The 14,539-nt window shown below is 34.4% G+C and overlaps 1 protein-coding gene across 1 annotated transcript in view; it reads left to right on the forward strand.

Moving 5' to 3' along the window:
* Positions 1 to 14,539, forward strand: part of PKHD1L1 (PKHD1 like 1) — a 144,597-nt gene that overhangs the window by 65,771 nt on the left and 64,287 nt on the right. The window contains exons 35-44 of the mRNA XM_079130920.1: positions 675 to 863; positions 2,242 to 2,412; positions 2,974 to 3,200; positions 3,946 to 4,930; positions 7,530 to 7,778; positions 8,493 to 8,642; positions 10,154 to 10,328; positions 12,144 to 12,300; positions 12,674 to 12,830; positions 14,142 to 14,221. Coding sequence (XP_078987046.1) covers positions 675 to 863; positions 2,242 to 2,412; positions 2,974 to 3,200; positions 3,946 to 4,930; positions 7,530 to 7,778; positions 8,493 to 8,642; positions 10,154 to 10,328; positions 12,144 to 12,300; positions 12,674 to 12,830; positions 14,142 to 14,221 — 2,540 coding nt within the window. The remainder of the gene's footprint in view (positions 1 to 674; positions 864 to 2,241; positions 2,413 to 2,973; positions 3,201 to 3,945; positions 4,931 to 7,529; positions 7,779 to 8,492; positions 8,643 to 10,153; positions 10,329 to 12,143; positions 12,301 to 12,673; positions 12,831 to 14,141; positions 14,222 to 14,539) is intronic.

A 14,539-nucleotide genomic window follows, 5' to 3' on the forward strand; every position in this document is an offset into this window, starting at 1 on the left:
TTATATACTGTGAATAAGGGAAGCACCTTAGCCTGAAATTAATTTGGTTTTTATTTATAAAATAAAATACCTCTAACTCTTTGGATAATAAATATTGCTATTTATTTTTAAATTTGCGGTGTTCTCTTTGACATAGAAGTTTCATATGGAGTATAATCGGTGGCAAATGAGTTAGATCTAGTGAGCTAGATTTTACAACTTGCTCAGGAATCAACATTTGTTTTTGCTTCAGTGCAGAATCTCCTGATTATTGCAGTTTATTATCAGTCATAGGTTTTTAAATGAATATTTAAGTTGAAATTTTATATTTTTGCATGCTTATATGTTTCAGAAAATTCTTATTTTTAAAGAATTGATCCTTGCCTTTAAAGATATTCCTGTAATGTTTTATAACAACTTATTTGTTGAGTATCCAAATTTTTAAAACTTGTCTCTTGATCACTGCTTTTCAGGTTGTATGACTTATTTCTTCCTTATCTTCTCATTGTCTTTTTTCCCCCATTCCTCCTGTTTATTTTTGTTAAGTGCTTAAGTGACATCTGTAATAAAATTTTACAATATTAACTAAAAAGTTTCTTTTGGTAGTGACTATAAAAATAGTGTTTTCAAAGTTAACTAAGAAATTGATTCCTTTTCTTTTTTCTTTTAATATATGACTCAATTCCTGCATCCAGTGCATGGATTAGGCTATGCTTGGTCACCATCAGTCTTAAACGTGTCTGTAGGGGACACAGTGATATGGCATTGGAAAGCACATCCATTTCTTAGGGGGATAGGATATAGAGTTTTCTCTGTCTCCAGTCCTGGAAGTGTAATTTATGATGGCAAAGGATTTACAAATGGAAGGCAAAAGTCTTCATCAGGTAAGTTTCTACTTTATTAAATTTTGCATGATGCCTCATTTCCCTAGATGTAATACAAAGACATTTCATTTAGATTTAACATATTTTTACATAAACTGTATACATAAATGCAGTAAATGGTTTACCAGGCATTTTGTGGCTATACTAAAAATATTATTAAAGTTTTTAATATTTTTATTAATATTAATGAGTGTAAGAACTCATTCTGAAATGAGTTCTGATATTAGAAATATCTTTAATAATTCTGTGATAATTGACCAACTGGAAAATACATTGAAACTGCAAAATACAATGAAAATAATAGCATATATATATGTAAATATATTTGAATCATACCAATCTGGTAGTGATACTGCGATTCACTGATGACGAGTTCTGCTTCCTCAAATGTTGAAGTTTGAACATTAGAGAAGCACGACAAGGCAAGCCTATTAAGCAGGTTTTATTTAAAGGTAATAATATAGACTTCTCCCCTCCCGGGAGGGAAAAGGGGGCCTTGGCTGATGTTCTAGAATCCCAAGAAGTGAGCATACCCTACATCTTTCATAGATTAGAGTCTTCTTTGTTCTGTTCTCTCCCGGCTTATCTCTCCTTCCTGCCTACAGTGATTAGGCCCAGGAGTTGCCGGTGACATAGCAAAAAAGGTGAGCAGCAGATGATGGCAGTGGGAAGGGCCACAGGGAAGATTCAGGCAGGTAGAGGCCCATGGGGCATTAATTAGCAACTCCTTGTCTGTAGTCCTCCATAAGGAAAGGTAGATTTGGTAATCAATGGGCTCCAGAGGTCTTTGACATTCCATTGTCCCAGGGGCAGTCACCAACTTCCAGATGCAGATGGCTTTCATGGCCTCCATTTCCTGGATTTGACCCACTTCCCTATTTCTACACTGCCTGCCTGTCCTCAATTCTGACTTCAGTAGCAAGTTATCAACTTCTGGTGATCAGAATCAACTTTAAAATAAATGCATCGTAAAAAATGAATAAGTAAAATGAATGCTTCTTGTAGGAGAACTCAGTGTAAAGTGAGCCTTTTAGATTACTTGTTTTGTTTTGTATGTATAAAGATATAGAGTATGGTCCTGTTGTTAATTTTTCATTGCATGTTGAGTTTTTCCTTAAACTTTGGTAATTTACATCAGATTTGTCATGGTTTTCTAAAAAATTAATGCTGGATCTTGTCTTTCCGGAGTGTAAATTCAGTATGCAAGATAGTTCTTTTATAACCAGTAAGTACATTTCCTTACTACTTCCTGTTGAAATATCAAACACAAGAAAAATAAATTTGTCATCTACATGTACATTTAAATGATCATTTTAAATTTCTTTCAAAGGTGCATTAATTACTTATATTCATTATGTACAATCTTATTTTATGGCAGGTTCATTTTCTTACCAATTTACTTCACCTGGAATCCATTATTATAGCAGTGGGTACATTGATGAGGCTCACTCCACTTCCCTGCAAGGAGTCATTAACGTCTTACCAGCCCACACCAGGCACATTCCCCTGCACCTGTTTGTGGGGAGCACTGAAGCCACCTATGCTCAGGGTAAGAGGGTTAGAGATGGAAAATGTTGTTCAGGTGACCCAGGGCTGATGGGACCTTTCTAGAGTAGGAGTCAGATGACTGGGTCTAACCTACTTCTGTCTCTTGCTACCATGTGACCTTTATGTTCAGACAGTTCTAAGGCTGGAGTGTATTCTATAAAAAAAGGATAGTGTTAATGTCTTCTTGCCAGTCTCTCAGAACCCTTGTGTGCTTCAAATGAAATGTAAAGTGAAAATTCTGACCCTCTGCATGTATCTGAAAACCTATTAAAATGTTAGGCGATGCTATTTTATTTTTCCTATGGTATCTGGCCTTAGACAAATTGAAAAATAAATTAACTTTCTATTGACTCATTTCTTTACTGTAACATCTTTGTCTAAGTCTTTAATATCTTTACCTGGGACCCTCTTGTCATTAAACAAAAAAAAAAAAAAAAAGAAAAGAAGAAGATTTTTCAGAATTTAAAAGCATCTTCCTCAGAATAAAGAATTAGGCGGTCTGAAACAGTTCTTGTTTTAGAATGTTATCCACGACTTACAGGCAATTCTTTTTTGTCTAAAGGAGGACCAGAGAATTTGCACTTAGGAAGCTCTGTGGCAGGCTGCCTAGCAACAGAACCCCTGTGTAGCCTGAACAATACCAGGGTTGAAAATTCAAATAGATTGCTCTTTGAGCTTTCAAGTTGTATTTCACCATCTATAAGCAATATTACTCCATCTACTGGAACAGTAAATGAATTGATAACAATTACTGGGCATGGCTTCAGTAATCTCACATGTGCTAATAAGGTAAGAATATAAAGATCTCTTTTGAAATGCCCATATTCTCAATGAAAGGAAGATGTTTTAACCATAACTTCATAATTTAATTTTTACCAGCTTTATGAGATATAGTTCACATACCATACAATTCACCCATTTAAAGTATACAGTTCAATAGCTAAAGATATATAAAGGTATACTCACAAATTCATGACCACAATCAATTTTAGAATTTTTTTTTTTTTACCCCAAAACAAAATCTAGAAACCTTTAGATATCATCCCAAACTATTCTATTCATCCCAGCCCAAGGAAACCACTAAGTTACTTTCCATCCTTATAGATTTGCCTATTATGGACATCTCTCATAAATATAGTCATACAATATGGGGTTCTTTGTGACCAGTTTTTTTGCATAGCACATTTTCAAAGTTTATCCATGTTGTACCATTTCTTGGTACTTTATTTTGTTTTACAGTGTATGTTACCACATTTTACTTATCCATTTATCCATTCATCAGTTGAAGGACATTTGGGTTGTTCTCACTTTGCACCTACTATGAATGATGTAGTTGTGAACATGCATGTATAATTACAGTTTGATCTTAAAGTTAATTCAAAATATGTATTAATCTATACAGAAATTTAATATTATGAATAAAACTTTACACAGAATTAGCTTTCTAAAATTATGATTGTTGCTAATCTAAAATATGAGTTCATATTAGAGTAATGTACTGATTTGTTTTATTTCATATTCATTTTACTTTCAGGTTACAATTGGTAGTTACCCCTGTGTTGTAGAAAAAAGTAGTGACAATACTATTATGTGTCATATTGACCCTCAAAACTCAATGGATGTTGGTATCAGAGAAATTGTCACTTTGATAGTCTACAATTTGGGCACTGCTATCAACACACTGTCCAACGAATTTGACAGGCGATTTGTACTTTTGCCAAGCATCGACATGGTGTTGCCAAATGAAGGATCAGTTACAGGAATGACAAGAGTAACCATAAAAGGCTCTGGATTTGCATCTTCTTCTGCAGGTGTAGAAATCTTCATGGGTCATTTTCCATGTAAAGTTCTAACAGTGAATTACACAGCCATTGAATGTGAAACATCCCCTGCTCCCCAACAGGTCGTGCATGTACATCTTCTAATACACGGAGTGCCTGCCCAATGTCAGGGAAACTGCAGCTTTTCATATTCAGAAAGCATCACTCCTTATATAACAAGAATCTTCCCAAACTCTGTTGAAGGATCCATAAATGTTCTTATTGAAGGAGAAGGTTTTGGGACTGTTTTGGAGGAAGTTGCTGTTTTCATTGGAAATCAACAGTTCAGAGCAACACATGTTAATGAAAAGAACATCACTGTTCTTATGACTTCTCTCCCAGCTGGGCTTCATTCTCTCAGAGTTGTGGTGGGATCCAAAGGCTTGGCTCTGGGAAACCTGACTGTCATCAGCCCTGCTGTAGCTTCTGTCTCACCAAAGTCTGGAAGCATTGGTGGAGGAACGACTTTGGGTATCACAGGGAATGGCTTCTGCCCTGGCAACACTACCATCTCTGTTGGGGAGGACCCTTGTCAGATTATTTTTGTCAACTCCAGTGAAGTCTACTGCAGCACCCCACCAGGGAGAGCTGGAAAGGTCAATCTGAAGATCTTTGTTAATGCTATCACTTATCCACCTTTGTCATTTACCTATTCCCTGGAGGATACACCATTTCTCAGAGGAATTGTTCCAAATAGAGGTACTCCAATATCTGCTTGCATTTTTTATTATGTTGATATCATATTATCAGTACTATTACTATAAAGTTATAATAATATTCAAAAATAATTATTAAGATGTGTTTTTATACTTCTTAACCCAAGTAGTACATGGAATTCAAGTTCTGTGTAGTCTCTATTTTGTGACTATTTTTAGTATGTTCTTGGGATAAAATTTTTAGCCAAATTCCAATTTTGGTTTAGAAACAATATCCCCATTAATTTGACCTACCTTTCAAATAAAGGAATGATTAATTTCTGTGGACCAAAATGGATAATTTATGTCATTAATGTTGATATGGCACAAAAAACAATCGTTGAAATTCACAAAAAGTCATTCTTACAGAAATTGAGAATTTTTCAGAGTACTTTAATTCCATGAAACTCCAATTGATTATTGTTAGCACAATAGAATTCTTTTTAAGGAGGTAATTGGTGCATTTAGATAGAGAAAATTATTATGATTTACTTATGTAGCATACACTTTTTTTCCAAGCTAAGGATAGATCAAAGTGTCTTCCCAGTTCCTTGTCATTCTGCTGTGCTGTTTCTGAACATCTTCATGCTAGTGTAATAATTTTCATCTGTGTAATGAATTCTGGAGTGGTAGCTATAGTGCCATGGTTCGGCGCATGGCCTTGATGCTAGGTTCAAATCCTATCTCTTCTACTCCCTAATGATAAAATCTTGGACACTTTTGTTCTATTTTGTTTTAACATCAGTTTCCTTGTAAATGAAGGTACCTATCTTGTAAAAACTTAGGAATTTATTCATAAAATGTAATTTAGAATGGTACTTTTCATAAAGAATTCATTAAATGTTCACCTTTTAAAAAGGTGTCTTTTCAGTTTATATCCTGGGAAATGTATCAGGTAGGGGTAAGATATATTTTCTGCATTCAAGAAGTTTACTATTAAAATTTTCTTTAATACATCAAGTTTGCTCATTGGAGCAAATGTTAACAATAGAAATAACATATTTATATATTTGTAGTCATTGCAAAGAATGGCATTTTTTTCCTTACTACCATGGACCATTTCTCTTCCCAAATTTTCTTTGAATGTCTCTATTAGAATAAGGTATGTGAAGCATAAGAAACCGGTAGGCAAGTGAAACCTGAACAGTTTTATTTACAGAAGAGACAGATAGTAGATGACACCCAGAATAGCATTATTGCATTTTAATGTGAAATGTCAAATAAAGTGATTGTTTCAGTATATTTTGTAGGGGTCCTCTCTGCCATATCCCGCGTGGAGGAGAAAAGGGTTAACTGCCAGAGGAGGATGTTGGCAGTTTTTCTATCTATTACCCAAAAAACTTATCTACTCAGTGACCACAGAGTGCCAATACTCCTTTTATGAGAGAGGGTGTGACGGGCGGGCCATACCAGCTTTGGCCTCTTACAACAACATGGAGTCACCCAATTCTCCTTTATTTATAATACACAGGAAAAGGGGGCAAGGACTGGGAGGAGCTTCTTCTGTGGGGGGACAGGATAGGGTGGAGTTTGGGAAACCATTCTCTTAGGGGGAAAATTCCAGAAGGAGACAGGGAACCACTCCCACGTAGCGCCACATGCTTCCCAGCCCTTCCTAGAACCCAGGCCTCTGTGTCCAATGGCTCAACCCAGTCTGATTCTGCTAAATAAGGATGGCTTCCCACAATATATGAAATAATTTTTGTTTTGTATCTTTTCTTTATCTTAAAACTATTCTTAACATGAAATATTAATATTTGTAATGTATACGATGTTGCATATATCATGACATCTGTTGGTAATTCTCACTATAGTCAATTATATAGTAATTCTTACTATTACTACTTGAATTAAATTCAAAGTACTACTTGACTCTGCATTTGTAACAAATTGTAGAGATTACTACCTATTCATAAAGATTTAGGTATGTATATTCACTTGAATGACCTATGAGAAATTCTGTATGTTTAATGTCCTCAGTGTACATTTTTCAAAAGAAAGATAGATTGACATTCGTGGTTCTGTGTTCAATCATTAAGACCTTAACATTAATATTCTCTTAAAAGTCTTTATTTTCTTTTTCTGTATTTACAATCTTATACCTAATTATTCATATGTCATAATTTATCAAGTCGTATCTATTGAAAATATTTGAATTAAGAAAAAGTAGTTTATTCTGAAAAAGAGTTGCTAATATCAGGGGGGAAAATCACCAAGAATAAAAAATTAGCCTCATCCATATACCCCAACCCACCATACCCAGACATTTCTACTTCTTAACTCTAGATCCTCTTTTTTCTCTCTGCCTTTCTTCTACTTCTCTATCTTTTCTAGTAGCCTGAATTAGTAACTTACCATTTAGGAGAATGTACAGAAGGACTGGAAAATAATGACCACTGAGATAAATCACTTAAAGTTAATGTACAGTAGACTGTGGTCTTTATCGAAGTTGAAATGTATATGACACAGCATGTATGTTTGTGTTAGTTTTGAAACACTGGATATTATTTTGTTTCTAGAAAGAGGTATAGTTTTGAATGCATGCGTAAGCATTGAAATTTAAGATATATACTGAATGGTGTTTGCTTTTCTTTTTTTTAAAGGTCCACCAGGAACTGAAATTGAGATCACTGGATCTAACTTTGGTTTTGATATCTCGGAAATTTCAGTGACTATTGATGACATTCAGTGCAACGTAACCATGGTCAATGATAGCATGCTGCAGTGCATCACTGGAGCCCATGCCGGTGGCACCTTTCCTGTGCTGATGCGTCATAAGACTAAAGGCTCTGCTGTGTCCACTGTTGAATTTGAGTACCCACTTCATATTCAAAATATTCATCCAAGGCAAGGTAGTCATGGATATACAGGAGCGTAGGCATATTTTATATTGTTTCAGTAAACACACTTAGAAAAAAAAATGTTCTTTAAACATTACTAAAATTTCTACTTCCACTAATACATTATTAGTACACTAATTATTATATTATTCCACTAATACATTATTATTATTATTCATCAAACAAATAAGCAAGCAATAATATAAACATTCAAGGAATTTGGCTAATGCCTTTATTTGTCTTAGGACTGCATAATTTATTTAAAATTTAACCCTAAAGTGACCAGGGTATGTATCGAATTTTTAAAAAATGGTATTTAGCCATCACTGAAATATATTCATTGCTACAAAAACAGTATTATTTTTCTAGTTGAAAATCATTTTAATGGCTAAAAGCCTCTAAGCATAACTAATGTACTCAACTACAATAGTAATTTTATGCATATATTTTAACTACTTCGAAATTCCTTGTTACATCTCTTTTAAATAAAAATATATTTCTAGAAATACTTTATATCAATTACCAGAGTTGACATTTTCTCACTGAAGATTTTAAAACACTACAAATCAAAAGATGTTCTGTTTTATTAATATAATTTCAGATCTAAGAATTTTTTCATTTAATATAATTTCCATTTTAGATTTCAAAATAAAGTTAATAAATATGTACTTAGGGAAAGTTTTCTTTTAATCAGTTTTACTGTTTGCTTGTATTTGTCTTCATTAGGCAGTTTTGGTGGTGGCCAAACCATGACAGTGACAGGCACTGGATTTAATCCACAAAATTCAATTGTATTAGTCTGTGGCTCAGAGTGTGCAATCGACAGACTTAGATCTGATTGCACAATATTATTATGTGAGATTCCACCCCACAATGGTAAGTTGTCAGAAAAAAAAATCGAAAAATGTTTAAAAAATTGTATAAAGATCATAACCTGAATTGCTTTTTTCAAGTTGTTAGTTTACTTAGAAATAATTGAATCAATCTGATTTTAAGCAATTTATTCCAAACTTTGTTTTCTAGATTTAACATATCTTCAAAGATGTAAGTTAATGACAAAAAACGATGATACTTAGCTTATCCAGTGGGTCAAATGGTAACATGTCTATACTTCTTGCTAGTGTATTAGGTTTCCTTTAAAGATAGGATAGTATGAAATAAACTGCCAAAATTCAAACCCGGTGTGTCTTTGGGCAAGTTGTTTAACATCTCTGCACCTCTGTTTCTTCATCTATGACGTGAGATTAATCACATTATTATTATTTTACAGGATTATTATGAGGTTAATGTATGAAAAGTGGGTAAAATGATATGTAGACTATGATATGTGATTTGCTATTTTTATTACGTTTGTTTATTTTTATTTAGCGGTTAAGAACCAGAACTCTGGGAGTCTCTGAATTTCAACTTTTACATTTATTGTATAATACTAAGTAAACTTTTCTCTACTTCAGTTTCTATATTAAATAGATATTATTAACGTCAATTTAATTTATTGTTAAAGTATCTAGTACTTTATGCAGTCAATTTTAATTATTATTTAACAAAAGTTAGGAAGGTATTTAAACAAGGTGACTATTCTAGATGAATAAAGGATATGATTTATGTGCAAAAATCTTTTTAAACTTTAGCAAAATTTGGTACTGGGGATTGGATTCAGGGCACTCGACCACTGAGCCACATCCATAGCCCTATTTTGTATTTTATTTAGAGACATGGTTTCACTGGGTTGCTTAGCACTTCTCTTTTGCAGAGGTTGGATTTGAACTTGTGATCCTCCTGCCTCAGCCTCCCAATTTGCTGGGATTGTGGGCATGTGCCACCGTGCCCAGCTTCTGTGACGTTTTAAATAAGAATATTGAAAATATAACATTTTTATGTCTGGGCTTACTTCTTGTTTTTAATAGTAGAGTTTCTGATAAAAATATGCAGCAATGCTACTGAGATCTGGCAAGAGTTCTAGGTTATTTGTCTTAACACAGACTCCTTACCTTCCTTTCACATTTGGTACAAGGTTTCTGTAGCTTTCCTGCTTCTGGCTTGCCTTCACCCATTACTCCTTGCTGTTTTCAGTGTTTCTGCCTTTAGCAGTTCCTCCCTTTTTCCAATTTGCAGTGTTGGAAACTCCAGCAGTGGAAAACCAAGGAGGCAGGTTTGCAGAACTGTCTAGAGTAAGAGATCTGGGGGAGGTTTTTTTCCCTCTGGATATGTGCATGCACTTTGTGATGTTTCCGCTATTGTGAGAGGTTTTTAGAACTCACATTCAGCCTGTGTTTAGTAACGTGTGGTCATGGGAAAAGAAAAATGTTATTGAAAATGTCTGGGGAATTTGCAAATAATTAAGGGCCTATGGCATAACTGTGCTGAGTTTGACCCTCTTTTCATAGGCAGGGGACCTGAGCAAGCTTGTGAAGTGAGTGTGGTCAATGGGAAAGATTCGTTTCTGTCCGTGACTCCATTTACGTACATGGCCTCACTGACTCCACTCATCACTGAAATATCTCCCAAGAGAGGCAGCACAGCAGGTGGTACCAGACTCACAGTCAGGGGATCAGGATTCAGGTACTATCTTCATACATACACAATTTGACACATTTTTCCAGACTCCAGCCACTAAGCCTGCAACCCAATACTCCAAGACAGTGCTTAAATACAGTCATATCATGTGTTCCTCTCTGCTCATAAGCCACACTTGAGGCACAAAATAGTACTAATATCTAACATTGATTGAGTACTCAGTCTGTACCAGGTAATTTCCCACCTGCAGAACCTTCCTGTCTTATCTTATGAGACATTTTTAATCCCATCTGCATTGTATGGTGGTTCCATTCCTGGTCTTTTAGTGATAAAATGGGATTAAGTTAAATATACCAGGTTTAAATATACCACTCCCTGGTTTTTATCCAAAAGACTTAAAATCAGCATACTATAGTGATGCATATATACTGATATTTTCAGCAGCACAATCTATAATAGCCAAGTTAGGGAACCAGTCTAGGTACTTATCAACAGACGAATGGATAAAGAAAATGAGGTATATATACACCATGGATTTCTACTCACACATAAAGAACAATGAAATTATGTCATTTGCTGGTAAATGGTAGGAGACTAAAATGAGAAAGCTTACGTAACTTGCCCCAAATCCTGGTAACATCACAAACCTAATCCCTTGTTATACTTTTCCCACTGTATTATCATCTCCAACTGTGACAGCATCACTGGGGTCAAAGAGACATCTTTCCATACACCAAGCCCATTCTCCTATAAATAGTTGGGTTCCTTCTTCTCTTACTTACTCTTTAGCTCAAACTTCTTTACTGTACTGTCGTCACTATTCAGGTGGATAAGACTGACTTTAAAACACCACATCACATAAGATATAGAAGGCAATTCTAATTCCTCAAATACCCATAATTATTTTGGACTTGAATTTTAGAACGAGGTTAATTTCTAAGGTTTGTGAGTGTGATGAAAATGTTACCTTGGCAAAATGATTCTCAAAAGTTTCTTTTCTTTTGATTCATTTTACACAAATGGGGTACAATTTTTCATTTCTCTAGTTGTACATGAAGTAGAGTCACACCATTTGTGTAATCATACATGTACATAGGGTAATGATGTTCATCTCATTCCATTATCTTTCCTTCCCCCTGTCCCCTCCCACCCCTCCTTTCCCTCCTTGCTCCATTCTTCCCTCTCTCTTCCCTGCCCTCTGTTATGTATCATCATCCACTTATCAGAGAAAACATTCAGACTTCAGTGTTTTGGGATTGGCTTATCTCACTTAGCATGATAGTCTCTAACTTCATCCATTTACCAGCAAATGCCATTAATTTTATTGGTGCAGCCACTCTGGAAAGCAGTATGGAGATTCCTTAGAAAACTTGGAATGGAACCACCATTTAACCCATCTATCCTACTCCTTGGCCTATACCCAAAGGACTTAAAATCAGCATAGTACAGTAATGCAGCCACATCAATGTTTATAGCAGCTCAATTTACAATAGTTAGATTGTGGAACCAACCTAGATGCCCTTCAATAGATGAATGGACAAAAGTCTCTATTGAAGGTGCCCATTTGGAGACTAACAGAATCTCTCAATAATTCCAACCCAGGAAGTCGTCTAACACTAGAGCACTTGCTAGTTTGTACAGTTCTATTTCCTTACCTTTTAATCTCTTTGTTTACTTTATTCCTCAACAAATATTTTTAAAGTCTTACTACTAAAAAAAAAAAAAACATTGATCTGCACTTGAATGGATCCTAGGTGAGATAATTACTTTGCCATATTGTAGATTAAAAATTGGATTGGATTATGTGACATAGAAATTTGAGAAAAACATGTGTTCTGTTTTCCCTTTTCTCCTTTACAGCGAAAATGCACAGGATGTTCACATCACCATAGCTGAAGCCAGATGTGATGTTGAGTTCTCCAACAGGACACATATCACCTGCATGACAGAGGCCCACACTCCTTCGGGATGGGCACCAGTTCATGTTAACATCAGAGACATTGGCAGAGCCAAGCTGGTAATAATGCTGTTGGGGATACTGATCACAACAATAGAAAAACTTATGGAAGGTGGGCTAATTGGTAATGGATGTTTTACTTTAACGTCTCCAGAAGATGAATTGTGACTACTGCAAATTTAAAGTAGTTGGCATTTTGTTGCTTATTACAAAATTTTTATTACTTTAAATTGTAATTATTCTGAATTATAGACTAATTGGTAATATATTTTTCAGTTTATTATCATGAAAGAAACTAAGAGTCAGCAATCACATATTCAAAGTGGGGTATATTTTATTATTGTTACAAATGTGCTTTAGATTTATGTCTTTGGGAAACTGAAAAATTCTGATCAATTCTCTAAATTTCAAAATCTTTCATGCTTTATTACAGGATAATGCTGACTTCCTGTATGTTGATGCTTGGTCCTCCAATTTCTCATGGGGAGGAAAATCTCCCCCAGAGGAAGGGTCACTTGCTGTTATTACAAAAGGACAGATAATTTTATTGGACCAAAGTACTCCTATTCTGAAAATGTTGCTTATTCAGGGTAAATTTCTGAAAATCTGTTTATTAGTCTCTGCCCATGGAATATTTCTATGAAGTTAATTTAATCAAAGCTTATGATTGTGAGCATTCATAGTTATACTGTGTTTTTAATATGGAGTATAGTGCTCAGTTTTTTTGAGTATTATAGTTTCTTTGTAGTTATGATATTATTGTATTACAACAAGTATTATTTTAATCAAATAGAACAAAAAATGTCAGCGTATATTGCATGCATGTAGGCAAGTAGCTTTTATAGTTAAATGATGTCTCATGAAACTGTTTTTCGTAACAGTGGGAGGATGAACTTGCCCATGCGCTCATATTTATTTGATCTCAATAGTGATATGTAAAATTATAATAGTCCATTAAAGTCAGTCGTAAAGGACCCCCTGACTCCTTGGTAACCAGGTTGTGACCCTGTGACTTTTGCCTGTGACCCAGCTTTCAGTGGTCATCTGGGCTTCTCTCTGCTCCTTAATATATTCTTTTTATCTTAAAAAGTGAAATAACCACAGCTATTACAATTATGTAAAACAAACAAACAAACAAACATGGAGGGATAAAAGTAAAGTGCTTAGGGCTTTAGAACACAAGCTTCGCTGTGATGGTTTTAGCTGATCAAAGACTTTTGTAATTTCACAATAATTTTTAACTTCTGGGATAATAACAATGTTCAGTTATTCAAAGTTATTGAGTATGGGTTCATTAGACAAGTAAAATTTACTTTCTACATGTTTACATTAATCTCATAAAAATTCATCTCAGTATATTATTGATAATGCTAATCAACCTGTAGCTGTTTGGGTGCAAATTAGTGGGCAAGAATTCAGAGTTAATGTTGATGTTATAGAATAGTTTCTATGAACATGCGTTTGTCTAATTTTAAATTTTTATTTTTTTATTTTTATTTTTTTGTGGTGCTGGGATTTGAACTCAAGGCCTTATGCATCTGAGGCAAGCACTCTGTCAACTGAGCTATATATCCCAAGCCCTTAATTATTTTTATTCTTAATTTATATTTTGAATTACTATAATTCATAGAATTAATTTGTGTAACTACACTATTTAATAACATTTAAGATATAAAAATTGCCAAGGGAAAATAATGTGCCCTAGATTTTGTTTCTCTGTCAACTTCCAAGGTCTTATCTGAAGCTTTTATACTTTCATGTTATCAAACAGCAGAAGTAAAGTAACATAAATCAAGGTAGCAGGACAGGGATAAGAACTTATATTTTTACTTTTAACTTAGTAGGTAATTTTTTACAATACGTTTTTCTTGAGATATGTTTAAAATTTGTATGATTCATAGGTGGAACTCTAATATTTGATGAAGCCGACATTGAACTCCAAGCAGAAAATATTCTAATTACAGATGGTGGCACTCTTCAGGTACAAAAGAGAACATGACATATATTCATTGTTAACCTCTATTTCCATTTTAAATACTATGTGTAAAATGGATAGTTAATTACACCAACCTCTCCTGAGTTTATCTTTGCTTAGGTTTCTTTTTTTTTTTTTTAATAAAACATCCTTTATCTGGGGAAAGGTTTCCTAGAGTGTTCTTGCAATTTAATGGGAAGATAATTAGTATATTATCAAGGAGCAGAATTTAAAACAGAACAAAAAATATAGCTCTGATATGTGGCTAAAGTTGACCAGAGATCTGACATAGAGTATTTTGCTGACTAGAGACTTTAAGGCTTG

Source organism: Sciurus vulgaris (assembly GCF_902686455.1).
Source record: "Sciurus vulgaris genome assembly, chromosome: 1".
Classification (NCBI taxonomy): Eukaryota; Metazoa; Chordata; class Mammalia; order Rodentia; family Sciuridae; genus Sciurus; species Sciurus vulgaris.